Source organism: Corvus moneduloides, chromosome Z, assembly GCF_009650955.1.
Source record: "Corvus moneduloides isolate bCorMon1 chromosome Z, bCorMon1.pri, whole genome shotgun sequence".
Classification (NCBI taxonomy): Eukaryota; Metazoa; Chordata; class Aves; order Passeriformes; family Corvidae; genus Corvus; species Corvus moneduloides.
Window position 1 is genome coordinate 10966903 of NC_045511.1, and position 26880 is coordinate 10993782.

The following is a 26880-nucleotide window of genomic DNA, read 5'->3' on the forward strand; positions in this document are numbered from 1 at the left end:
TAATAGTAATAATAAATAATATTACATTTCCATTAAAATTTTAATTTTAGGGTAAGATGGTGAAAGGAATGGGGGGTGCCATGGACCTGGTATCAAGCGCACAGACCAAAGTGGTTGTCACCATGGAGCACTCAGCCAAGGTAAGGCTCTGCCGCTTCTTTCTAAATTAGTGGTTTTTGCTGCACCAAAAAAAAAGGAATTAAACAGGAAAAAAAGGACTTTTTCGTTCTGCTAGTCTGTGAGGATTTGACAGTTTTGCTGTTATTTATTATGGTGGTGCAACTGGAGGCTAGGTTAGTATGGTTCCACTCTTGTAAGTGAATCATTCACTATGGGAAAAAAAATGAAATATTAACTTGATGTTTAAAAGCTGCACACATTTTTTTAGCTACTTCATGCAAATTTAATGGGGGTAGCCATTGCCAAAGCTACAGTAGATGCTACTCTACTCTTTGCCTCAGAATAATTTGAAAAATTAGGTTTCTCACGGTTAAATACTTGTTATGATGGAAAGTTATTTACCTTTGAAATTGCCAGTCAAATTGGTACTAACAGCTTAATAGAATATATTTTTTGGCATGATGAGATGCAGGCTACCTTGCATCATTATGTGTAAGTGGTTAATCTAGAGACTTCTTTGTGGGGGTAGTGATAAAGGTATATGATATAGATATAAATCCCCCCCAAAGATCATAGGAAACTTTTCATTTGAAACTTCTAACACAGGAGAAAAAATGTACTGAAGGAGAAAAATCTCTATCCCAAATGTTTAAAAACTTGCTTTTTGTTTAATTTTTTTGTTTCTGTTATTCCAAATTTGTTATATGTCTGCAACAAGGATTAGTTTTGTATTGTTCAAAATAATATCTCTTGTCAGAATTTGTGTAGTAAGCTATAGTAAATATGGAAATATGAGAGTAAATATATTAACAGTTGTGTTTTTAATGAGATTTGAAGAATTAATTTTCACTTGAAAATAAAAAAGAATTGAATAACATAGTAGTTTCACAATTTCTACTAAACTGTGATCTTAAGGGGCACATTTCAAGTAACAGGGCTGAGTTTAACCCAATAGTTTTCATGTTCATATGCATAAATAAGTAAATGAGAGTATAAAACAAATTTGTCTCTATGACTTGCATCACTATCACATAGCCTCCCAAAAATTGCAGTAACATATGTAGTTATCTGTTTGCTCAGACACACACTTCAGGTATTAATGTGGTCTGAATAAATATTTATGCTAAATGTCTACATACTGTGGAATTTGGTTAAGGCTTAGAGTCCACACACAATAAAATGATTCAAACCAGTTTTTCTCTTAAAGGTACTATTGCTAAAATATTTTTCCAAAACAGTGTTTGGAAATTGTTTGCTGGGTTGTTTTGTTATGTCTGTAGGAGTACTGGAACAGGAAAAGAGTGAGAACAGAGATAGGTTCACTGTTAGGAACAGGTCAGGCATAGAAGTATTTATTTTGGCATAGGTATACCTACTTTGGGCACTTTTGTGCATGGTGTGCCTGGTGTGCACTTCTGGAGAGCCAGTTACAGGTTTTCATAAATTATTTCTTCTGCTTTTGTGAGAAGGCACTGCCAAATTAAACAGTATGCATCATTTTTATTTTATTCTTATGTTTAAATGGCACTTTTTCCTCTTACCTAGCTTCTTTCTGGGGTCTTCATATCAATGCTTCTTGCTTGCTCAAATGTGAAGATGATGAAATATATATATCTAGTATTTAGAGATCAATGCTGCTGTTAGAGTTTTCAGGTGCTCTTCCTTTTTTTCCTTTTTTTTTTAATTAGTAGGCAATTAAATATAGCACCCATGAGGCCAATTCTGAAAGTCAGAAGCCTTTTGTTGGGGCTGACTGCTTCTCACAGAGCTGATTTTCTATTTATGGCTTTTTAATTCTTTACACCAAATACTTTCTCAAAAACTTACTGCATATGAATCTCTGCATCAGAGGAGCAATCCTTCGTCCTGCTCAAAGCCCTGTGTATGCTACTGAGTGAAAGAAATGTCTGCATGTACTGAGACAGTCTGTTGTGTCTACTGTCTCTTTAGTAAAGGGATGTTTTTGTAATCTTATTCTCCAAATAAATAAGAAATCTACCATCAGACATGAAAGTTTCCTGTAAATCAGCAGCAGTCAAGATTTGATGAATGGAAATACAGTGGCAGACATGGGATATAGGCAGTGCCTTCAGTGGGCGTGTTGAAGAGGTGCTGCAATAGGTAGTTCTTACGCTAGTTTTGTTTGATACGTGATCTTGTGAAGGATCTTCTAATCCTTTTCAAGTTTGGTTGTTTGCTTTTTTTAATAATAACGATGGCTTGTTAAACATTAAAGTAAGTTTTCTAAGAGTTTAATAGCCCTTCTTTCAGGACACATATTGCACTTTTTAAACATAGAAATAGGCTGGGTCCTTGCAGCACAGGCAGAATATAATTTACACTAAATTATGATGGTGGAACTAGTAACTTGTCTTACCACTCAAGTAAATACTCAAGCAATTTTACTCTTTTAAAACTCTGATCTGCAGTATGTTACAAATACAAATAAATATGCTCAGTCCCAAGTTAATGACACTTCTAATTACTTAAGTTTTTATATGTAATGAAAGCAAAAATGTACAGAAGATAGATGAGACAACATGAAATCAGCTTCGTAGAAGAGTCTTCAGCTTAAGAAATGCTATTGAGGAAGGGTAACGAAGTACACAAAATAAAGAGGGAATGGAGAAGGTAGATGCAGAATTGCCACTGCCTTATAAACAAAATAGGGATAACTAACTGAAATTAATTGAAACAGGAAGAAACACTTTCCGCAGCCAGCTAATGAAGTTGTGGATGATAGCAGAATGATGCAAAATCTCAAGGAATTAAATCTGTATAAAAGAGACTAAACTATTTTATGAGATTGAGTTCATCAATGACAGTTAAATACCACTGCCTGGAAGCAGTCTCTGCAGAGAAAATCTGTTCATTACATCATATCAGGAACCAAGAGGGCATATCTGCAGAAGGGTATTTCAATTTTTGTTCCATATGCTTAGGCCACTGTGAGACACTTGGCAAATAGACCTTAAGTCAAATTCATTAGTTTTTCTTAGTGTAGTTTTTGATAAATTACCTCTTCTTTTATAGCTATGAAGAAAAGAGTAATAGAACATAAGCTTGTTATTTAATGTCTAAACAGTCCCAGTGCATCTGTGTCTAATTTGCTAAATACTGCCTGAGAGAATTAGAAGTCAAGTTCTTACCCCCATACCATCATTGACATGTTTTGCAAAACATGGCAAAGTAATGGCTGGTAATTGTTCCATGTTGTGAAATGAGTTGTCTACATTGTTCAGCAAAATAGAATGGAGACTGGTTTTAAGCACTGGATTTGGGCATGACTGAAACATGGAGCACTGAATTGAAAACTCCTTTCTCATACTGTGAAAAGTTCTGATTTTAATATGTTGTGGAAGACTAAGGACATTTTTGTTCTTCAACAACAGAATTTTTTATTTAAAGCAAACTGGAACACCTAAGATGTTATGTATCTATACAATAGTCTTTTCCTTTAGCTGAACAAATATATAAATCTGAATAAATTCAGATGGTAAAAATCATGCAGCTCCATTTAAATTGCTCTTCTTATACTGTCCTGACAGATGTCTTCCAAAAGTCACAGAATCATTTAGATTGAAAAAGGCCTCTAAGATCATAGAGTCCAACCTTTGAAAAGATCAGGAAATGCATTACATCTTTAAGGCTAACTGGTAATACAATAATCTTCAGCTCAAGTGTTAAGAAGCTCAAATGTATCAGTTCTCAGGGTTACAGAAGCCATTCAAGCTGTCACCTCTGCAAGTCCATGCATTTCAATCTCAATTAGGTACCAGGAGGAGACACTTAATTTCACAGGGCTGAAAAGTGTATCTGATATGTTACTGAAGATATTATAAATAGCACAGATTAATCTTGGCTCTTAGGCAAATTGCACAAGGACATTCTCAAGATGGACAGAATATAAGTAGATCAATTGAAAGTAACTAGAATGAAGAAATAGTTCCTCACAGAGAAAGATAAATTCAAAAGCACATGGATTGCTCATTTTGTTATCATGCAGGAGTCAAACAAGCTGTGAGATGGCTCCTGATTAAGCCTTAAGGTAAACTGATGATTCTAAATTATGTAAGTATTGCATCCAGATGGTTAAATGAGACATATTATACTCTGAGAAATTTGAAATGCATAACCAAAAATTGATAATTAGACAAAAAAATAAAAACATAGGGTAAGTGGAGAAGTGTGCACTTAATGCTACTTCTGTAAAACACTTAAAAATACTGACCAAAAATTTAATGGTCCATTTGCCTTATATCCATTCAGAGCTCTTGCAGCCTACATTAACTAAGTGTGATCTAGAGCCATTTGTGAACTCTTTTTGCATTTTTAAAAAATGAAAGGAAAAAAAGACAGGGTCTTTCCCAGAGACGAAGTGGGAATGGGAATTCAATGTGGGTAAATAAACTGGATTTACTGTTTTGAGAGTATGAGTGTGCACTTGAACTCTGGGGATTTGAATTTCCTCTGTGTATGGCTGATTCTGCACATACCATTTGTGATAAAGGGTAACACAGGGAAATACGTTGTCCATAATGTTGTTTCCTAATTTTTGTCCTTCATGTGTCATCACTGAGGTTCCATGTATCTCTTGACCTCACATTGTAGCAGGAAGGGCAGATTATTAAGAAGCAGTGTGCAGAACTTTTAAACTCAGGAATCCACTCAGTAGTACAGTAAAATTCTTACTAGTCTGCCATAGAAGTGAGTTTGAAGAGTGTTCTGAGTACACTGAATGTTTAAATAACACTGAATGGCTACAGTTGTGATTTCCATGAGCATGTTTGAGTTTTTTAAAAACAGATGTTTGCATATTGTTAAACACAGGGCAATGTCTATAAAATCCTGGAAAAATGCAGTTTGCCACTTACCGGGAAACAATGTGTGGACCGCATCATTACAGAGAAGGTAAAGTACTTTTCTTGACTCCTTATTAATAATTTTCTCCTCTATCCCTAATAACAGTAGCAAATCTTAGTAAAAAATGAAGAATATATTCAGCATCTGTTGCCACTGAAGGGGAAAGATGGCCTTGGAGTTCAGGTCCAGAGGTCTTGGGGCTCATATTTTTCCTTTTAAAACTTTGACATCTAGCATACTGAACTGTACCCTTAGATTCCTTCAGAACAAAGATGCCTCCTATGACAAGCATGAAAAGTGTGTATCTCCTTATTTTTCCCAAAGTATTTCTGAAAATTTGCTGTGAGATGCAATTTTCGAATGCGGCTGTATCACAGCTTGGGAGGCAAAGGGGCATTGTTGTTTGGTTTTGGTAGTGTTTTTGTCCTTTTGTTTTGTTGGGGTTTTTTTCCCAGCAGAGCACCTATAGGTTGGACAATTGGCATCTTCTTTCATGTATACAGGTTTCAGAGAAACCTGTGGCTGTAGCAGAGCTTTAGTTCTCTTGTCCTTACTTGATTCCATTTGTGAAGCAATTTATTCTCCGGTAAAAGTACATATGAGCGTCTGATTCTGCTGCTGCTCAAAGTACATTAGTGGATCTTTTAAGCACAGGATAAGTGACTTAAGGTTTCTTGCTGTAATCATACTCCTTTTATTATCAGTGTCTACATTTTTAAGGACTTACAGTAGTCCCTCTGTGAGCCATCCATCATGCCAAGTAGAATGCATCAAGGGTGCTGATGTAGAATTTGCTTTCTCATGGTGGGATATTGCTACATCTAAAGGATTTTTCTTCACAAAATAAGGAAAAATATATCAAAATGTGGAAGTTTTAGAAATATCTGTAATATTCATCAATTACCAGATCTTGTGGCTTTATCAGGAGATGACACAAATGTACAACAGCATTTGGATAGTGTTGCAAATTCTTTTCCACACTAGCATCTTCGTGTGTATGTTCTTTATGCCCAGCTTCTCTTCTAAGACTTAGAGAAGCTGTCCTTTTTCAGTCCCATAAAAAGCAGTTTCATGTGCCCAGAGGACAGCTAGACTTCAGTATACTTCTGTGATGAGCTTAGGACTTCACTTTCATTTCAAGTTCAAGCTTCACTGGTCTTTTGCTACTAAACTTTTATTTTTAAGGAAAATTGCTTTAGACCTTATGGTTTCCTTGGCAACTAGTGTGCAACCTGTGTATCTCCTTCTGGTAGGCACTGTTAAAGTGCACATTGTTTTACAGGTGTTTTTATTTGATGCACTTGCAGGTCTCAGAAGTAGAGTGCATATCTTATGAAGACATCAGACAGAACAGCCTTTGCTCCTTCAGCCTCTTCCTCTCAGGCTTTCTTTTAAAAATGCTGCAGAAAATCTTGTCTTTCACTCCTAGCTTCTGAAAATTCTAGCATTTGCATTGGGTGTGCAGTAGCTGTTGGAGAAACTTATAGTCAGACAAAGGTGATCTCACTACTGGCCTTGAAATAAAAGAATGATGAAGACATTCTCTTCCCTTGTTTCTTTTGTGGTCTCTTGGTGGACATTGTCTTGCAGCAAAGAGCATGTCAGCCCTTTCCTTTGAGCCTTCCATTCTCACCAGAGCAGCGGGCATGGTCCTCATTTCCTGCAGTGTTGAACAGCTGTACTTTTTACTCAGAAAACTAACACATACTAGATTCTAGATATTCTAACGCAGTCTAGATTCTTTTTCTTGGTACAAATAAATGTAGCAGAAATCTTTATCGGTCAGTCATGAAAGTGGAAAGTGTCATCTTTTGTTACTGAAGGAATGCTATCTACTTCAGCACACCATTTTGTACAATGTTACTGCATTTACATCCTCATTTTCTCCTTTATTAATAAAAAATAATTACGTGCTTTTTGAACTTAATAGGCAGTGTTTGATGTGGACAAGAAGAAGGGATTGACCCTCATAGAAATCTGGGAAGGACTGACCGTAGATGATATCAAGAAAAGCACTGGCTGTGACTTTGCGGTAAGTAATTTTACAAACCAGTACAGTTTGGAGTCAGAACAAATACTCTCCACAAATACTTACCACATGAAGACTGGTAGTTGAAGTAAGTTTCGTCTTTATAGGTGAGGACTGAATAGATTACCTGTGGGATTTACAATGAAAGATAATTTGCGGTTAATACAGTGTGATGATGTTGGAAGCATCAGAAGCTAGGAAGACCAGGAGAGATGGAGAAATGACTAAGAGTAAAAAGACAAGTGGAAAGTAAACTTCTGTGCTTTGAAGATGGGAGGTGATTAATCTCTGAGAGATGGAAAAATATGTGATTTTTTTCACTGTATAAGTTTACCTAACTCTCTGTAGCTAAGTTTCCATGCTATCTTTAGGTGAAGTTGTGAATCTTATTGACAGGAGTGACTACTGTTGTCCCCTCTGTGTTAGTAGTGCCGATCAGTGAACTGCTCTAAGACTGCCTTGTATGAATGGAATTTATGCTCTTCACTAATCTAGAAAGCCCCTGCCTTTTGACATTCACATTCATTCTTAAGTCTCACTTAATGCAAACACAAAACTGGCTTATTAATGGACAGCTGTAGCACTCTAGAGTGTAACTGAATGCATGAGTGGTTGATAATACAGTTTCTTCATGGCCTGTCCCTACATGAACATTACAAAATCTTTTCTTCTGTGTTGTGAAGTCTTTTGGGGCAGTTCAGCCCTCCTTTGGCAAGGGCAGCAAGTATGACAGTGTACAAACTGTGCTGTAAAAGTAGTTCAGGAATATTTAGTAGTGAAGTAAAATACTCCTGTTTGCAGAGTTCATGGCATGGCTATAGCACCTAATTCACAAACTGCAGAGCATTTAGTATGTGCAAGGGTTTTTTATTAAGGCTTTGAGCATATTCTTGGTAAAAACTTCCTGAGCAATGAACCTGTGAAATTTAATTTATTTCTTGTGTCCATAGGAGAGCATTTCTGATAACTAAATATGACTATGTATGTTTCTTCTTGGATATTTTAAATAAAGATCTTTCACTGCTGAAAATACCTTAAATTATCTGAGAAAAAGATTTTGGATTGAAGACTAGTGGCCTGCAACTGCAAAGTGCAGGAAGCTGCTACAGAATCACTTTGCTAGGTTACTAATTTTCCATGTAATATTTTAGGGAAGTCATTATTATATTTTAATTTAAAGTGGAAGCAACCTTCCTTATACAGCAGTTCTGTGTGGAAATGAAATGATTCCTTCAGCTTCTGACTTTGATCTTTGAAAAAAATTACCAAATTTTTAAAACTTCGGTAATGTCAAGACTTCCTTTTCTTCGGCTGATCTGCCTATCAAGCAGCTAGCATCCAGAACTAAAATATAAAAATGAACTTTTTAGGTTTGTATCTATTGCAATCAGTCACTTTGTTTTGTTCTTTTGTATTTAATTGAGGAGTAACTTCATGATGAATTTGAAGGTGCACTGTTTAATAAGCACTTAAATAGATGTAAACTACAGAAAAGGACTTCTGTTTTCAGAAGACACTGAAGACACTCCTTAATTGTTCCAAACCTGCTTGTTGGAAGGATTTTGGGGTTTTTTTGGTTGAGATGACCAACAGATACATATTCAGTTAAGTGTGTTTTTCTCAAAGTAAAGTCCAGCTGCCTATGCTCAAGGCAGTGAAAGCAGAAGCAAACAAAAAATTCAGAGAAATAAGTGATAAGGTTAAGATGATGGGCTATGAGATTAAGCTCTGCAGCAGGTATGATAGGGCAAGACAATTAGGTCCAAAGAAAAGATGAACACCACCCACTGTTCCTTGGTGCTTTCCTGGAAATGTCGCAAAGGAATGATATAAACTTCAAATCTTTAGTGTAGCCTCAAGTTAGGAGTTGATGAGAGGTATTGGAACAATGCACTGTCTGGGTCCCTGGGATATGTCTCTCTAAGATTAGGAAGGGACCCTTCACAGGAACCGTTTCCTAGTTCTCCAGAAGGCAGGCTCCAGTACAGTCTGCTTTGTTCTGTTGCTGCAGTCATGCATGAAATCATGAGCTGTGGGCATGAAAAATGTAGATGCTTCTTGGTTTATGCATTTACATGTACTTACCTTGAAAGCAGTGGCTTGCATAAATGCTTGCAAAGCAATGCTTGTTTGCAGAGTGTGTACCTCTGCCAGAGTACGTGCGGGCGTCACTGACGTACTGATGGGTCCTTGCAAAAGTGCCTGAAATCGCTACAGCGCTGCCGGTTAAAAGCATGACATGAACCTCAGTTATTTGTTTATTAAACCTGTGGCATGGAAGTGCACTAGCCCTTCCTTCCGAATTCCTTCCTTCCTTCCGAATTCCTTCCTTCCTTCCGAATTCCTTCCTTCCTTCCTTCCTTCCTTCCTTCCTTCCGAATTCCTTCCGAATTCCTTCCGAATTCCTTCCTTCCTTCCGAATTCCTTCCTTCCTTCCGAATTCCTTCCTTCCTTCCGAATTCCTTCCTTCCTTCCGAATTCCTTCCGAATTCCTTCCTTCCTTCCGAATTCCTTCCTTCCTTCCGAATTCCTTCCTTTCTTCCGAATTCCTTCCGAATTCCTTCCTTCCGAATTCCTTCCTTCCGAATTCCTTCCTTCCTTCCGAATTCCTTCCGAATTCCTTCCGAATTCCTTCCGAATTCCTTCCTTCCGAATTCCTTCCTTCCGAATTCCTTCCGAATTCCTTCCGAATTCCTTCCTTCTTCCTTCCTTCCTTCCTTCCTTCCTTCCGAATTCCGAATTCCTTCCGAATTCCTTCCGAATTCCTCCCTTCCCTTCCCACACCTTCCCTTCCCTTCCCACACCTTCCCTTCCCTTCCCTTCCCACACCTTCCCACACCTTCCCACACCTTCCCACACCTTCCCTTCCCTTCCCACACCTTCCCACACCTTCCCACACCTTCCCACCCCACACCTTCCCACACCTTCCCTTCCCTTCCCTTCCCTTCCCTTCCCTTCCCTTCCCTTCCCTTCCCTTCCCTTCCCTTCCCTTCCCTTCCCTTCCCTTCCCTTCCCTTCCCTTCCCTTCCCTTCCCTTCCCACCCCTTCCCACACCTTCCCACACCTTCCCACACCTTCCCACACCTTCCCACACCTTCCCACACCTTCCCTTCCCTTCCCACCCCTTCCCACCCCACACCTTCCCACACCTTCCCACACCTTCCCTTCCCTTCCCTTCCCTTCCCTTCCCTTCCCTTCCCTTCCCTTCCCTTCCCTTCCCTTCCCTTCCCTTCCCTTCCCTTCCTTCCCTTCCCTTCCCTTCCCTTCCCTTCCCTTCCCTTCCCTTCCCTTCCCTTCCCTTCCCTTCCCTTCCCTTCCCTTCCCTTCCCTTCCCTTCCCTTCCCTTCCCTTCCCTTCCCTTCCCTTCCCACACCTTCCCTTCCTTCCCTTCCCTTCCCTTCCCTTCCCTTCCCTTCCCTTCCCTTCCCTTCCCTTCCCTTCCCTTCCCTTCCCTTCCCTTCCCTTCCCTTCCCTTCCCTTCCCTTCCCTTCCCTTCCCTTCCCTTCCCTTCCCTTCCCTTCCCACACCTTCCCACACCTTCCCACACCTTCCCACACCTTCCCACACCTTCCCACACCTTCCCACACCTTCCCACACCTTCCCACACCTTCCCACACCTTCCCACACCTTCCCACACCTTCCCTTCCCACACCTTCCCACACCTTCCCACACCTTCCCACACCTTCCCACACCTTCCCTTCCCACACCTTCCCTTCCCTTCCCACACCTTCCCTTCCCTTCCCACACCTTCCCTTCCCTTCCCACACCTTCCCACACCTTCCCTTCCCACACCTTCCCTTCCCTTCCCACACCTTCCCTTCCCACACCTTCCCTTCCCTTCCCTTCCCTTCCCTTCCCTTCCCACACCTTCCCTTCCCACACCTTCCCACACCTTCCCTTCCCACACCTTCCCTTCCCACACCTTCCCTTCCCTTCCCTTCCCACACCTTCCCACACCTTCCCTTCCCACACCTTCCCTTCCCTTCCCTTCCCACACCTTCCCTTCCCTTCCCACACCTTCCCTTCCCTTCCCTTCCCTTCCCTTCCCTTCCCTTCCCTTCCCTTCCCTTCCCTTCCCTTCCCTTCCCTTCCCTTCCCTTCCCTTCCCTTCCCTTCCCTTCCCTTCCCTTCCCTTCCCTTCCCTTCCCTTCCCTTCCCTTCCCTTCCCTTCCCTTCCCTTCCCTTCCCTTCCCTTCCCTTCCCTTCCCACACCTTCCCACACCTTCCCACACCTTCCCACACCTTCCCACACCTTCCCACACCTTCCCACACCTTCCCACACCTTCCCACACCTTCCCACACCTTCCCTTCCCTTCCCTTCCCTTCCCTTCCCTTCCCTTCCCTTCCCTTCCCTTCCCTTCCCTTCCCTTCCCTTCCCTTCCCTTCCCTTCCCTTCCCTTCCCTTCCCTTCCCTTCCCTTCCTTCCCTTCCCTTCCCTTCCCTTCCCACACCTTCCCACACCTTCCCACACCTTCCCACACCTTCCCACACCTTCCCACACCTTCCCACACCTTCCCACACCTTCCCACACCTTCCCACACCTTCCCACACCTTCCCTTCCCTTCCCACACCTTCCCTTCCCTTCCCACACCTTCCCTTCCCTTCCCACACCTTCCCTTCCCACACCTTCCCTTCCCTTCCCTTCCCTTCCCTTCCCTTCCCTTCCCTTCCCTTCCCTTCCCTTCCCTTCCCTTCCCTTCCCTTCCCTTCCCTTCCCTTCCCTTCCCTTCCCTTCCCTTCCCTTCCCTTCCCTTCCCTTCCCTTCCCTTCCCTTCCCTTCCCTTCCCTTCCCTTCCCTTCCCTTCCCTTCCCTTCCCTTCCCTTCCCTTCCCTTCCCTTCCCTTCCCTTCCCTTCCCTTCCCTTCCCACACCTTCCCTTCCCACACCTTCCCTTCCCACACCTTCCCTTCCCACACCTTCCCTTCCCTTCCCTTCCCTTCCCTTCCCTTCCCTTCCCTTCCCTTCCCTTCCCTTCCCTTCCCTTCCCTTCCCTTCCCTTCCCTTCCCTTCCCTTCCCTTCCCTTCCCTTCCCTTCCCTTCCCTTCCCTTCCCTTCCCTTCCCTTCCCTTCCCTTCCCTTCCCTTCCCTTCCCTTCCCTTCCCTTCCCTTCCCTTCCCTTCCCTTCCCTTCCCTTCCCTTCCCTTCCCTTCCCTTCCCTTCCCTTCCCTTCCCTTCCCTTCCCACACCTTCCCTTCCCTTCCCTTCCCTTCCCTTCCCTTCCCACACCTTCCCTTCCCTTCCCTTCCCTTCCCTTCCCTTCCCTTCCCTTCCCTTCCCTTCCCTTCCCTTCCCTTCCCTTCCCTTCCCTTCCCTTCCCTTCCCTTCCCTTCCCTTCCCTTCCCTTCCCTTCCCTTCCCTTCCCTTCCCTTCCCTTCCCTTCCCTTCCCACACCTTCCCACACCTTCCCACACCTTCCCACACCTTCCCACACCTTCCCACACCTTCCCACACCTTCCCACACCTTCCCTTCCCTTCCCACACCTTCCCTTCCCTTCCCACACCTTCCCTTCCCTTCCCACACCTTCCCTTCCCACACCTTCCCTTCCCACACCTTCCCTTCCCACACCTTCCCTTCCCACACCTTCCCTTCCCTTCCCACACCTTCCCTTCCCTTCCCTTCCCACACCTTCCCTTCCCTTCCCTTCCCTTCCCTTCCCTTCCCTTCCCTTCCCTTCCCTTCCCTTCCCTTCCCTTCCCTTCCCTTCCCTTCCCTTCCCTTCCCTTCCCTTCCCTTCCCTTCCCTTCCCTTCCCTTCCCTTCCCTTCCCACACCTTCCCACACCTTCCCACACCTTCCCACACCTTCCCACACCTTCCCTTCCCTTCCCTTCCCTTCCCTTCCCTTCCCTTCCCTTCCCTTCCCTTCCCTTCCCTTCCCTTCCCTTCCCTTCCCTTCCCTTCCCTTCCCTTCCCTTCCCTTCCCTCCCCTTCCCTTCCCTTCCCTTCCCTTCCCTTCCCTTCCCTTCCCTTCCCTTCCCTTCCCTTCCCTTCCCTTCCCTTCCCTTCCCTTCCCTTCCCTTCCCTTCCCACACCTTCCCTTCCCACACCTTCCCTTCCCACACCTTCCCTTCCCACACCTTCCCTTCCCACACCTTCCCTTCCCCCTTTCCCCCCATCCTGTAATTTCCTGAATTTCATATATAGCAAATCAGAGAATAGGAATTAGAGCATAGTGATAGGCATTTATTCAGACTGCAGCATCCTTGGTCCTTTTTCTCCACATTTCAAAACTCTGCCTCAGGCTTTCTTGCAAGAGTAACAGTTGTGCTTGTGATTATTTATGTTCACTGAATGAGATATCTTGGGTTTATTTATATCGGTGACAGGAGCTTTAGTGATACTGTATTGCCACAGTAAAAGCAGGATCATGTATTTTCCTGGTTTGAAACAGAACTAATCAGGGGAAAATGAGCAGCTGACCCCTTTTTCTAGCAGCTTTTTTTCAGTAGATCCAGTGTATGATCTGAACTAAAACAAATACCTCTCTAGGTTCACTAGAAATGAGATTTTAACAGATAGCTGTATCTTTATATGTAACTGCCTCACCCCATGTAGACTACTCCTGTTTGGAGAGGAAAAGTTCATGGTCTATATGGCCATATTTGAGACACATTTGACTATACAATTCCATTTCACAGCCTACTTACTTACTTGGAAAAACATCTCCTAAAGAACATTTGCAACAACAAAATGTCAAAGGAAACATGATTTAGAGTCAACAATCTTCATCACAGACTGGGATAATTTAAAAAATAAACAATTCGCCCTCAATTTTACTGTACTATGAAGACAAAATGTTGGCTTATCTCGCATGCTTAAATAAGATTTGCTGTAGCCTAGCATATAGATCACCTTGGCAGGCAATCTGTTTGGGCTTGTACTGCCTTCTGCCATTGATGAGACTGTGGCAGAACGTACTTTTGCAGATGTATTTAATTATAAAAATAATCAGGATAAGTCACAAATCCCCACCACATTTTTTCCCCCCTTAATTTTAGAGCTTGTTTTTTCAAAATGTTCTTAAAAGATAGCATGAAGTATAGAAAAGGCATCTGCCAAGCCTAGTGTATGTTTGAAAAGGAATTGTGTCTCCAAGTCATTGAGTTCAAAATGATATGGGATATAGATTTTATTTTCTGGAAGTACATTTTCCTTTGAGGAACATTTTCTTTCGAGGCTCTTGCAAGACTGAGTTGATTTTTTAATTAATAGTGTGGGGATTTTTCTTGATCGATCACCCCTGCTGCAAAAACCATTAAGAAGAGATTTTTGTATCACATATACATATGATGTTAGAATTCCGGTTTGCATTTATCTGAAATTAAACAATAGGTGTTAATAAGAGACAGACAACTTTTATTAACTTAACAAATATGCTAGCTTTTTTTTTTTTGAGGGGCTTATTTTAAATTTTTGAACAGTAACTTGCTGTTGCATGCTTGTTGAGGTCAATAGAACTTAACAGGATTCAGCATTATTCAGAATCAGAACCTGAAGGAATGCTTGCTACATAGGAATTCAATGAAATAAGCGTAGGGCTGTTTGTGTAGCTGAAAAGGGTATTTTGGGTTTGGGAATCAGAGATTCAACAGGCTTGAATTGCAGCAAGGCCCAGAGCCCATATTTCTCTTACCACTTGAGAGGCCACGTACTGGACTGCACAGGCCAACTCCTCCCAGAACACCTACCTGTCCAACATTAGCAAGGTATTTGAAGCTTTCAAGATAAGATGTTCTTCCTGTAATTGAATACTATTAAGAACGTGTTGCTTAGGAGGTACTGTGAGAAAGTAGGAGCTCTGAAACTGCGCACTGTGAATAGAGTCTTCATTAAGACCCTTTAGCCCTTACCAAGTACTGTGCTCTTGGCATAAGGTGATACTGGATTGACTGTCTCTACTGGGATTTAAAGCAGTGGACTCAGGGCCCTTTCTGCATTTCTGCATTACTCCTTGTTTTCCAACCACAAACCATCCCTTTTGTTACACTGGCATTTTTCTGCTTATTTAATCACATTTTAGTAGGAGCAAAAGTTGCATTTGGGTCCAGTTCTGAGTGGTGCTGGGCTCTCACCACCTCCATTATCTTGAGCAGACATTATGGCACATCACACTCACGGGCATCAGACCCTTCTGAAGTGGATTGTGGTACACACAAATGACAGCTGTTAGCATCAGATGCGCAGACATCACATTTAATGTAATGTGCTCATCAAATGTAAAACACTTGATGTTTTGATGGTATTGAAATCTACAACATCAGAGAAAACAGTAATCTCTCCAGTAATTGCCTTTGTCATTGTTTGCAGAATACAGATTTTAGTGGTTCTATCTTTGTCCTCCACTGTTTACCTTTACTTAATGGAACCACCCCTGGCTGCGGTAGAAATAGGCCCAAATAAAGTGAGGCACATGGTAACTTGGACTCTGAAATGTTGAAACATTTCTGGAGTGAATCCAGGAATGCTGATGCATTGTACCTATTACATCTATTTATTATCCTAGTTCACGCACAACTTTGAAAAAATCAATGAATGGTTGCCATCCACTGAAACATTTCATTAGCATTTGATAGAGTAAACACATTCTTCATGAACTAAGTTTTCCTCAGTGGCTATTCTCATAAGGTTATAAATGATGATACATAGTGGTTGGAGGAAAGATTACATGGAAATCTAAGTGGTACAGAAAATACAGCTCTGTACCTCTAAAAGAAAGAGGCTTGAATACTTGAAAAGGCACTTATATATTATTCTTTCATGAGTTAGCTTCTTGAGTACCGTTAACTGAAAAAGATGGGTTAAGGAGGCAGGAGGATGCAGTAGGTGATGCTTCCATGGGGCACATTAATCAACTAAGAGCCAGATTATCCATGGATTTGTTTTTCATCCTGAAAAAGTAAGATCACAGGAGTTATTTCTGATCTTCATTCTGGGACATCTCTTTAGATAGGGCTGGGAACAGGAGATAATTAAAGAGGCTTGGATCTTCTGGGGAGACCTATTCCTCAGGGTTTTGTGTAGACCTGGAGTGAGAGTTCACGCAAATGTTAACTATGCTGCTCTACAAAGTCTTCTCTGTATTGTTCCTATTTACACCTTCTTTCCTCATCTAACTTCCTATGTAGGCTTACTATGCTTTATTTTTGGTCTGCTGTACATCTTATAATATCACTAATTGAATTTTGTGAGTGAATGAATTAAAACAATAGAATACATAAATGTGTCCTTACACAAAAATGAATGTGAATGGGAAAAGGCAAGTTTTTTTTTAAAAAAGCAAAATTAGCATTATTAAACCATAATTAAACAAATTGAATGTGAATGGAAGAAGGACATTTAAAAAAATGGGAAATATAAATTTGATATTGTATTATATCATCATCAAACAAATAATCACATCAAATGTATCCATATACAGTAGTTGCAGAGTGTTTATCATATATGTATACCTTTGATTGTATATCCCCTGCTAACATGCATATTCCAAAACTCAGTTGACTGTTTCGCACAGAAGACTGTGCAGGGGGCAAGTACAGGTTCATCTGCCCAAGCTCAATATGCTTGCTTCTTACACCAATGACCTATCTCAAAACAAATGAAGTTGGGGGTCTGGATACTAGCACCACACATATCTTGCATTCTTACATCAGAAAATTTAGTTGTGGTAGTGTTTATCTCTGACATACTGCAAATACAGCAGTTTAAATAAGTGCAGGGTCTCTAGCACAAATGGTACATAGTTGATACAGGTGGAAGTGAATGGTGGGTTGTACTGCTACATATCTGTATCTGTATGACAACTGTTGTGGGTTTTTTCCCTCCTTTTTGCTAGGTTTCACCGAAACTAATACCAATGAGGCAGATTTAAATGTGAAATACAGACTGGGCTTAACACGCAAGAAAGCTTGTTTCCAAATGGAAGAAATTGATGACTGTCTTGCAATTTTACTTTTTTTTTCCTTTTCTTTTTTTTTTTGTAAAGGGCTATGTAAGTAGTTTTCAGGTAGTTAAACTCAGCCTGTGACTATAAGCCTAAATTGTATTCTGCTTTCATAACATTACCAATTTTAATGGAATGGCGAATATATTCTCTAAGTTTTGAATCATGCTATAGTAAAATGTTAATGATCATTGTAAAAAAGAAAAAAAAAAAAGCCTTGTAGTCTCTCTGCCAAATACTAGGGTTTTTTACACAGAAGTAGAAAACAACTGTGCAAAACTTATGATTGCCTCTGTGTTTCCTGATATCTGTTGCTCTGGAACTACAGCACTTATCATATCCATTCTCCTGTGAAGGTGTGGGTTTTTCTTTTCTGGAGTGGCCTATAACAAATATATGTATCTGTACAGAGATATTGGGAATATGGACGTTCCTTTTCCTGAACTTTTTCATCAGTCTGTAACAAAATTGTTTAAATCTGTGGAAATAACTGGGATCTAAATATATCTACTGTTTCCACAGTGTGTGTATGTTGGTATTGAGAGGCCCACGCCTCCCAAAGTCCAACTGAGACCCTTTAAATTTCAATCATACAAACTAGAACGGAGCTAGTGTGAAGGAGGTAGATTAAAAAGTGTCCGTCCTCATGCAGACAGCTAGTAGCTGCACAATTTCCCACATGAACTGCTCTTATTCTCCAGATATAATGCTTCTCCCCAGCTACCAGTCAAAGGCAAATGAATATTGTTTCTGGAGCCAGGTCTGTCCTTCCAGTGTTGCATAAAGAAACAGGGGAAGAGAAGGTTGTGAACACCTTTAAGATTCTTCTGAAGGGAATACAGATGGTCAAGGGTAAAAGAAATATGCACCACTGTCAAGGCATCAGCAAAATCTAAAGAGTTTGGAACCCAATTTCATGATAACTTGAGACAATCAAAATTAAAAGACATTATCTCAGAATCATTTTTATGGATGTCTTCTTCTCCCTCTTACTTACAAAATAATCTTTGTATTTTGTTACCTTTGCCAGCAGGTAATATGACAGCTTTGGATCTCACATACCAAATCAGTACCATATGTCTTTTACAGAGCATGGATTGACTGGAAATCAACATTTACTAAAATACAGTGTTCTCTCTAACATAATGGTTTCTGTCATTTTTATCACTGGTATAAATAGGAGCACACAAAACACTTCACTTAAAGTAATTCCTGACATAATGTTTGACATCAGGACTGTAGCATATTAAGTGACTGAAAGACAAGTAAAATGTAGATGCACAAGAAGAAGTGTACGTAATGCCTATCATACATGTAATAAGCATGTTAAGCACATGACATAGAAAGATCTTCTAACACTAAGTGAATAAGGGATTCACCACAGTCAATGTGTGTTGTAGAAGGAATGTAACACATTTCTTGGGGAGCCAGATAGAAAAACCATACAATGTTTAGCTCTTGTACTAGCCTTTGTACAGAATTTTTCCATTCTAAAATAAGAAATGCTTCTCCTTCGTGGAAGAGTTACAAAATTTGTCTTGATCCACATGTGGGTTTTACAGCAGTAAAACTGCTTTGATTTGAGGTATTATTTTGTACAGTTGCACTTACCCTAAACAATTCTTTGTTAATCTCTTCTCTATACCACAACAGGCTACCCTTCATCCCAGAAAGAAATAAACAAAATGCCTTTGTAAACACCATTATGCCAGTACAAAAGCATTCCCATAAGACTAAGCTGTGACTTGAACTTGTGGCTGCTAGTGGGTGGTAGGCCATTGCGTAGCCTGAATCTGTAGGCAAGACCTGATGCTGAGCCCATGGGAAAGAAATGTTTTGTACAAAGACCAGTGCTAATTTCATGATTATCATATACAAGTGATTTGGTTGATAGGTAATTTGCATCGAAGACTTGAAACTATATTATCATAGTACTCCAATATATCTTAACACAGCACGTTAGTCTTAACATGTTTTCTCTATTTAGGCTATTTAGGTGTATTCCCTGTGTTACTTGCTGATTCCTCACAAGTTGTTTGGCCATTTTTATTGCTGTGGAGGTGGTTCAAGTTCTGCTCACAGAGGTTTTGCAGATTAAAAATCTGTATGTAATAAAACCTGACTATTTTAGCTCACTGTAAACAGTTTCACTTTTGGATAGAGCAGCCCAGAGGCCTCTTCCCTAACGCATGGAGACTCTTCAGTGATGATTCTAACCCTTGTGGTGCTGTACACAGCAAAAGGTGCCTGTCTCTGCCCTCAGGGCCAGAGATGGGCGAAGAGGTACTCTGAGGGGATGGGTGTAGTCACTGAAGGTGTTTTGTTCATCTTCACTTAAAGCTCTTGCAGAGAGTACCCAGAATGAATGCTGGGTTTAGGGGAGGATTATAGAAACTATTATACAGGGGAAGGCAGTTACTATTAACTTATCCAGAGGAAAAATAAACCCACAAAAACGGAACAGAAAGACCAAAGAACACAACCATTTAAATAGATGGCAAGTCTTAAAGAAATCTATAAATTAAAATGTTGATATATTGCAATTACCTAAGCTACATTAGTTATAGGACTGATTAGTTAATTACAGTGAACATTTACACATCTATGAAGTACAGGAGAAGTGTCTGAGGGCAGGATCAGGTGTACACTGCTTCTGCCATAGAACTTCACTTTGCTGGCACACGCACAGAAGCCATTGTTGTCATTAACACATGGCTATAAAAAGACTAATGACCTGGTAATGTCTGGGAGTTCAGCACCTTGGTTTCTGAATCAAAGAATTAGGACCCAAGAACTCCTGATTTCCAGCTTTTCTGGTTCTCCACTTACTGCCTTGTGAAACGACAGCTGTGTTCCCTGCCTTGTCTCCTGTTGCTGGAAAAGGGGATGTTTTTCTTCCTACCTCACAGGGATGTTGTGAGGAATAAGAAGCTAAGGTCTGTGCAAGAGGTTAGTTGTTTCTCTTCAACTTGGGGATCACACTTGATCAAGGGTGTGGAAGAGTATTTGAAGATTGTCATACATGCTGTACATTCAAGTTCTGTGTCTTATTTGTGTCAGTGTTAGTGCAAGAGAGCAAAAGTACATGGTGCTGAAAACTGGGGATAAAAGGAGAACAGGCTCTCTCCATATACAGCAATGATGCTGTAGCAACAGGAGACAAGATATGTATGTCACATGTGAATTTTTTTTATCTTGAGGACAAAAGATTGTGGTAAAATATTGGTATTGTTACGAAAATGTCATGAGTCCGCACAAGCTAATTGCAGCAAGCTTTGAATCCACTCTTTAAATTCATTTGTTAAGCAGGAATAAAAACTAAAGCACTCCTAAGTATTTCCCTCTCTGTGGACACAAGTGCGGTTCATAGGTAAGGTATACTCTGAGCAGTAGTTGCAATAGTCGGTATTGCAGGGATGAAGGTTTACTGGGACTGAAATCACTCCCTGCTTAACAGCACTTCACAAGACAAGGACAGCTGATACTCTTTGTCCTGAAGAAGGTGATAATTCTACTGTATTATCATATTGGACTTCACTTTATATTTTATTGATTTTTTGTCCCTGAAAAAAGAAAAAAATATAGAAAATGTAGTTGTACTGTAAACTCTGCAAACTAAACATCAAAGTCCTTTAATGTATCTGCAAAACAATCAATAAAGTAAAAATTCAAAATCGCAGGTTTTGTCTATTATCATTTTTTGTGGTGTTCTGTTCTGCTTTTAGGACAAGTAGAAGTTTAGTTTGTGTTCACATCAGCATGTCACACCTCAGCACACGACAAAACCTCAGGGTCTTGTCTGAATGTGGATGGGTTTGATAAACAGAAATAATGATGCTCGAAAATCAGTTAACAGCTGGATTCTACAAGTTCTCTCTTCTCACTGATGTCTCTGTTGGGTCAATCCCAAACATAATTATCACATTCATTTTTGAAATGACTTGTTTTTTCAATCAAGTTAAATAATGGACTGCATATGTAGTCCTTAGCGAAGTGATTTTTTACCTTTTGATTAAAACTGCTGTAGAACTGATCACATTTGAGATGTTAATCATTGATGTTAGCATGTGGCTGCACTCTGAAAATTGTAGTAGATGACACATGAAGACAAATTCCATTAACCACCTACTGAATGATAAAGTAGATGATTGCAAAGGGATGAAAATGTCTGTGTGTAGTGGGGTCATCCTTCCATACCTGTCATAAGGTCATGCATAAATGTGTCATAGAATCATTTTCTCTTCAGTATCCTCAGAAAGCAGGTTGATAAATGTGAAAAAAAAAAATGTTTAGAGTCATTAAAAAAATCCCTGATGTTTTGTTCTGAAATGAAACTCTTCAGTAATTTATATGTGTGGTCAAAATCCAACACCCCTGTAAAGGGGTCTACAAGGTAAGTGTTAAACCCACTGAGATAATACAGCAGCCTTGCATCTCTAAAATCCACTCATACAAATGTGGAAGGTTACATTTTCCTCTGACAAGAGAAGAAAGCTGGTTGCAGGCATATCTGAGAGGTTTTGTGGTGCCTTGTGTGTCTTCTGTTGCTGCCTATGGTGCTGGTTTGGGCTTGGGTAGAGTTAATTCACAGTAGCTCGTATGGGGGCTGTGTTTTGCATTTGTGCTGAACACAGGGTTGATAACACAGAGATGTGTTCCTTATCCTGAGCAGTGCTTGCACAGAGCCAAGGCCTTTTCTGCTCCCCATCCCACCCCACCAGTGAGGAGGCTGGGGATCACAGGAGCTGGGAGGGGACTTGGCCAGGACATAATTTCTTTGCTGTACAGCAGTACTCTGAACCCCTCTTCTGCACCTATCCATCTTCTCCTGGAGACCAGGGATCAGTTCTTGACATACCTACACCACAGTGTGTTTGGCAGCTTTAAATGGAAGAATTTCAGAGAACACCAGGATGGGGAAGGAATTCCTTTTCTGAATGTATTTACCTAACATCAGGTTTTGAGCATCCAGCAAAAATAAAAGTAGCTATTACGTCTGTTATGAAAACTTGCTCTGCCTGGTTCACATCTTTATGTACATATTTAGAAGAACTAAGGACATGGGAGAAGTCCTTGCCTTCAAGGCAATTGGGTTCTTCATCTGCCTCCCATGATACTTTGATTTTATTGATTGTATTTTATTGGTGTAATGGCTTTCAAAAGCAAGCAGAACATTACTTATTGGTGGGAGCAGTAGAGTCTAAAACTAGAATTTTTATTTCCATGTCCTTAAAACTGTCCCCTGAGCATGCAATCCAGAGAAAAACTGTTTAATTTGTGTAAAGCTTTGATAGATGATTAGACTGCAGGTGCTGCAGTGCTTTTGGGCACTGCCCCTGCTGCTATTGTACAGGGGAGAAATGCTGTGTTTGATGCAGTTCAGATCATCACGCTTGTGTCAAATCTGTGTCTGTATGAGGTTGACAAGCTGGTGTCCACCCACCTGGCTGCTGAAGGGTCTCACCGTGTATGTAGATTTATGCTGTTTTCAACACAGAAGTGGCACAGCCCTAGCTCCTTCGAAAAATTGTCACAATGTTTCTTTCCCTGTATTAACTCAGCAGGGAGAGTTGTTGTGAAGGTTCAGCTCCTAACCCTGTCCAGTAAGCTTCAAAGCACATCTTGCTGGTCCCAGGAAAACACCTAACCAGCCATGCTGCCCGGGGAGCTGGATGAGAGAGCTGCTCCAGTGAATAATGTCTTACTTTGCAGAAAGGATAGTAAAAGCCACAAGGCTGTGAATGAAGTCAAGAAGGAGTAGATGTTCATCTATTGTGTAAGTAATTCACCAAGCAGTGGCAAGCCTTGAATTATCTTTCAGAGAATGGCTCTTCTTTTATTAACATGCACTTTGAAATGTGTAAGCAACTCACTTCCCCTCTTTTCTGGCTCTCCCATGTGTAGGCACCTACCTGCATTAAGTCAGGTGTTTCAGGGCAAGCACACAACAAAACTGTGAAGTCTCTTACAGAACTGGCAGGTGAAGCGATGTAGTGCTACAGCACCTCAGCACAGCACAGAGAGGGATTTTCCCTTTTAAGATTAGATTGTCTAAATGAATCAAATTTGTTTGTAGGTGCCCATGCCAATTACTTTTATTGTTTGGATAAATTCCTAAATATTCCCTTTGGTTCTGTCACTGGAAAGTACATAATACATAGGTAGAAAAGGGAACTAAAAACTTCTGTAAATGCAGGGAAAACCTGTTTCAAGATGAGCAAAAACTGCAGCCAGGAGGAGAATTAGTTTGCAGAAACTGAACAAAAGCAACATGAAAAGCAAACTTATATGTTACCACCGAAAAAACAAAGGCAAGCCACAGAAGCAACACATTGGTGCCACTTAAGAAAGGATACAGTATTTTTAAGACAAATTCAATCTCATCTTTTAAGCAGCAAGTGAATAAAGACTATTAATTGGATCTGATGCCTATATCCTACAAAATCACGTTTCCCCCACCCCCTTGGAAAATTTGGCTGTATGAGCAATTAACACTTTCACTCAGATTTGTCCAAAAATGAGGCAAGCTATGTGATACTATAGCAGGCAAGGCTGTCTTGTCCAATAAATATCCCTAAAAATATAAAATTTAATCAGACACTCTGGCTTGCCAGTCATTTCTGTCTAGTTCCATCTTGCATTTGCTCCAATAAAATCCATCACCCGTGCTTTCCTCTTTCTGGCACCCTACTAATCCTAAACAAGTAGCTCCCTCTGCCCAAGGAAGCCTACTCAAACTTCATCAGTTTTCCTGCTTGCCTGGGCTTGTTCTTACAGGGAGGAGAGGAAGTAGAATTGTGTGTGCCTGTGTTCAGCTGAGCCATGCCAGCAGGGCAACTGAGACCAGAATAGCAGAGCAGACATCGTGGGCAGAGATGGTGCTGGGCAAAGGTGTTAGAGAGCTACTGCTGAGCATCAGCACCTCTGGTGTGCTGGCCAGCTTCTAATGCACTTCCATTCACACATCTCTTGTCAGAAAATCCCAGAAGCACGGTATGTTCTTCTGACTGTTTTTAATTTTATTTCAACTTGGAGATCACATGAATGCTTTGTTTGAAAAATTAAAATAATGAACTCTAGTGAAGAGGATGAATCAGAGTGAAGAGCCAGGGGCTTGGCTACCCAAGCCCTGGGCATTTTCCGGACTGCAGTGCCCACTGGGGCAAGAAGGAAGACATCAGGCTTGGACATGGCTCTTCTCAGATCCTGGATGCTTGTTCTGTGGGCTATGCTTATACAGTGGTGGGGGACAGGGCTGAGAATGGCTCAGGACTTCTTTGGAACAGAAGGCAGGAGCTCAGATCTGGGACTGATAAGGCACAAAACCATTTTTCTGTCCTGCATGGCAGAACTGCTGCTGGAACTCTCAGTTCCACCAGGGGATGCTTCTCATGGTATTGCTAATACTTCTTCAGGATTTCGGGCTGGTATTGCTGATCTTCTGCTGCTGTATTAATACTGAGATTTTCAGGTTTTCGTCTTTTTCAGGCAACCTTTGGCCTGGAAAAGGAAAAAAATAGAAAAGCCAACTGCATAAATCTGCTAGCTATACACCTGAAGGATGGTGAAATTATTCTGCAACAGCATATCCATGTTCTCATTAAGAGCAATTCAGCATTTTTAGGACATGTTAACTGCTGCAACAAGAAGAAGCTGCAGATCAATATAAAGTAAACCACAGCCTCACAAAAGCCAATTTATAATTTCCAAAGTACTTTTCCTCAGTTCTGCAGGAGCATCATCGCTGGTACACCAGTGGGGCAAAGTTACAGAGAAAGCCTCAGACCACTTTGGATGTGGAGTAGCAAAACTCATCCAATCTGAAAAAAAAATCTCCATATTGTAATGACAAAAACCTGGAGGTAATCTGTCCCAGAAAAACTGAGAGAGGGGAATGATCACTGATTACTTCAAAAGTGGAGAGGTCATGGCTGGTAATTAATTATCCAAATCACCCTGTGTATATCGCCACCAAAGAAGCTATCTGACCTTCTGCAAAACAATCCCTCTGAGAATGCAGCAGCCGGAGACCTTTCTTCCATGGGATTTTAATTGTGCAGCAGATTATTTTCACAGTGGAGCTGAAAGCGGTAGAGCAACCAGGGAGCAGCACTATCATATCATGGCACTGCTCGTCCTGGGGCAGCAAACCCAGCCACCAGGGCCATGGCTCCTGGCTCTTGATTTGGATGGGATCCTCTTTGGGGTGATCTCTACAAGTGCATGTGTTATTTAAACATATCTTCAAATCTAATCAGATTTAAGTGTGCCCTTGGGGTCCTCCAGAAGCACCTCGAGGAGTGTGAGCTCAGAGATCAAGGTTAGAGGAAGTCAGAAACCAGGCATTGTGACTTTTGAGGGCTTTTTGGTTCCAGCAGAGCATGGGCAGGCAGGACCTGCCAGCAGATGGGGATCTGCAGTGTATGCCAGAAATGCTGCTATCCCAGAGGTGGTGGGATGGGAAAGCTGGGAAGTGCTGTGTCTCTGAGTCTGGTCGAGGCTGTGCAGAGCTGCGTGACAGGGGCAGACCCTTCAGTGGGCTTTGCAGAGATTTTGTATCTTTTCCCAGAGATGCTGAGTGCTGAACCCTGGCTTGGATGGGCACATCTGAAGGCTTTCTGTATACAGAACAGCACTTCTGACATGACAAATTTTGGCAGTACCTGACAATTTTACCCGAAAGGGAGACCAGTTCTTCGTACAAAACAATATGCACAGCATGATGCTTCAGCTGGGGTAGGTGCATGGGGAAACTGTATGTGGAGGTTGCCCAGAGCAATTTTAGCTACTTAAGCATTAACTACTAAACGTGTATCAATTTAGTGAGATTTGGCCTAAGGATCCCAGGATTACTGCTCCCCGGTGTGGGCTTTCATCTTTGAGTACACAGTAAATATTTTAAGTACTTGGCTTTCAAATATTAAGAAGGGTTGCACTAAAATCTAGAAATAGTCTAATAATAATATAATCTGAAACAATCTAATAATAACAGTATAATACGAAACTAAATTTAATGCAGCGGGTTGTAGCGAGTTGGGTTTGTAACTGGGCGGAAACACCAATTTAGTGTAGTGGTTTGGTCCAAAATACTCATTACTGTTTACCTTCTGTGAGATAAGAATTAGGAGAAACGCAAAGCAGGCACCAAACTTGAAAGAATATAAAGAAATTTATTAACAGACCTAAAAGAAGGAAAAAAATTATACCACATCTTCAGAACTCTCCTCCTCCCCCCACCTTCCTCCCTTCTCCCACTGACAATGTAAAAAGACAACCCTTAAGATGTTCAGTCTGTTTACCACTTCCATAATAACCTTGTTCAGTCCATTTAGGAAGAGGAATCTCTCTTGCTCGTGCTATGAACACATTATCACAATGAGACAGCCGCCCAATTCCAAATAACTCTGTTCAGTCCATTTAGAAAGAGGAGTCTCTCTGCTTGCATGTGAGTCCCTTCCCCCAACTTGCATCTTCTCCCACAACTGCTTTCGAGGGTCCACTCTTGAAGTTTTTTGGGGTACAGTTTTAAGGTTGAGCTGTTTAGAAACAAAAGTTCTCTTCACCCATATCTGGGAGCATTTCATGTCTAAGAACAGAGGCCCTTCTCCTTCCCTGGGAGCAAAGGGTCTTCCTCATCTTCATCTTTAGGACTATCTCTGAGAGCATCTCTAGGAACTGAGGTTTTCTCCTTTCCCATTTGGAGCAAAAGTCCTCATGGCTTCCATCTCTCCCTGTCCAAACTTCTCATGAAATTACAGCTGCATCAGCATCTGCCTATCTCAGCACAGGTGCTTTTGCTAACAAGCACGAGTTGAGCACTCCACCCCCCATATCTTCATGAAATTACAATGAGTACTCCGATATATCATAGCTTCACAACAGAATTTCAGCTTTAAGTATCTCCTCTTTCTCTTCCGTCAGGTTTTCAG

General features: G+C 41.3%; 1 protein-coding gene across 1 annotated transcript in view; it reads left to right on the forward strand.

The window, feature by feature from the left end:
- The window catches only part of OXCT1 (3-oxoacid CoA-transferase 1), an 84704-nt gene extending 64074 nt beyond the window's left edge, over nt 1-20630 (forward strand). Inside the window, exons 14-17 of the mRNA XM_032095470.1 lie at nt 51-140; nt 4951-5031; nt 6914-7015; nt 16844-20630. Of these exons, the coding sequence (XP_031951361.1) occupies nt 51-140; nt 4951-5031; nt 6914-7015; nt 16844-16879 (309 nt within the window). The 3' untranslated portion in view covers nt 16880-20630. The remainder of the gene's footprint in view (nt 1-50; nt 141-4950; nt 5032-6913; nt 7016-16843) is intronic.
- Nucleotides 20631-26880: the final 6250 nt, after the last annotated feature.